This window comes from Octopus bimaculoides, chromosome 11 (genome assembly GCF_001194135.2).
Source record: "Octopus bimaculoides isolate UCB-OBI-ISO-001 chromosome 11, ASM119413v2, whole genome shotgun sequence".
Classification (NCBI taxonomy): domain Eukaryota; kingdom Metazoa; phylum Mollusca; class Cephalopoda; order Octopoda; family Octopodidae; genus Octopus; species Octopus bimaculoides.
In genome coordinates this window covers 53,137,193-53,138,380 of record NC_068991.1, presented here as the reverse complement: position 1 = coordinate 53,138,380, position 1,188 = coordinate 53,137,193, and the positions used below count along the sequence as shown (strand labels likewise).

The following is a 1,188-nucleotide window of genomic DNA, read 5'->3' as shown; positions in this document are numbered from 1 at the left end:
ATATATATATATATATATATATATATATATATATATATATGCATACCTACATATATATATGCATACATACTTATATGTGCATACATACATACATATATATATATATATATATGTGTGTGTGTGTGTATCCTGGTTTCATAGTAATAAAACAGGAGCTCGATCGCTAGCTTCACTGGGACCTTATGAAGAAATGACTATTAGCGTTTACTAATTTCAGGTTGGGCCTTGAAGTAGACTTATGATCTACGTCATTTTAGCCGTCACCATTCTCATTAATTTTAAAGATAACGTTATCAGAATCGTGCTTTCCTTTTTAAGTCGGTAAGGTTTAACTTAGAGGAAATTTAACTATTAATTTTAGCAATAGTGACTTCCACGATGGCTGGAATGACTACTTGTAATAGTTACCCTCTTGGTGTCGTAGCACTGTTCAAAATAGTCGCTACTGTTTAAATTATAGTCTTACAGAACATCAGTAATAGTAGTAGCAATAATAATCGTACTAGTAGTAGTATATGTCGTAGTACGCAAGCGCGGACGGCTTATCGGACAGTTCTAAAATGGCGGATAATGAGTTTAATGTCGATAGTCTGATTCAACGGTTGCTTGAAGGTATGAAGACCATCATTCATTCATTCATGTGTTTTTTTAGCATCCTTTTGATGATTTCCAATTAGTAATCTAACTGTCTTTATTCATCCACAGCCTTTATATTCGTATTTTGTTGTAGGATTTTGTTTTTTTTGCGATTCATACTACGGGTCATTCTGGGGCGTCGGCAATGACATGGGGGAGATTGTTAGTTATTTGGTTGCCACTCCACTCTACGCAACTTTATATCACCTCTCTCACTGGCAGGCACATATACATACACAAGTGTGTGTTAGTAGCTGTTTAACTAAATGTCCATATATAAATGTTTACGCATACTTACATACATATATACGCAGAGAGAGAGAGAGAGCGCGCTATTTAGCTGTGTCTATATATAATATTTAGCTGTCTCTATATATAATATTTATAAACTGCTAGATACGGAACTGACTGACATTACTTGAAGTTTGAGAGGAGTGAGAAAAACACTCCTGGTCGGCGGTCAGATGCTCCGCTTCTGATAAGAAGGTATCCAAATGGTCGGGAGTGTTATTTTGTGTGTATATATATATATATATATATATATATATATAT

General features: G+C 34.3%; 1 protein-coding gene across 1 annotated transcript in view; it reads left to right on the top strand.

Annotated features, from left to right (window-relative positions):
• Positions 1-498: 498 nt before the first annotated feature.
• LOC106873168 (serine/threonine-protein phosphatase PP1-beta catalytic subunit-like) overlaps positions 499-1,188 on the top strand; it is a 32,016-nt gene continuing 31,326 nt past the window's right edge. The window contains 1 exon segment of the mRNA XM_014920400.2: positions 499-612. Within this exon segment, the coding sequence (XP_014775886.1) occupies positions 561-612 (52 nt within the window). The 5' untranslated portion in view covers positions 499-560.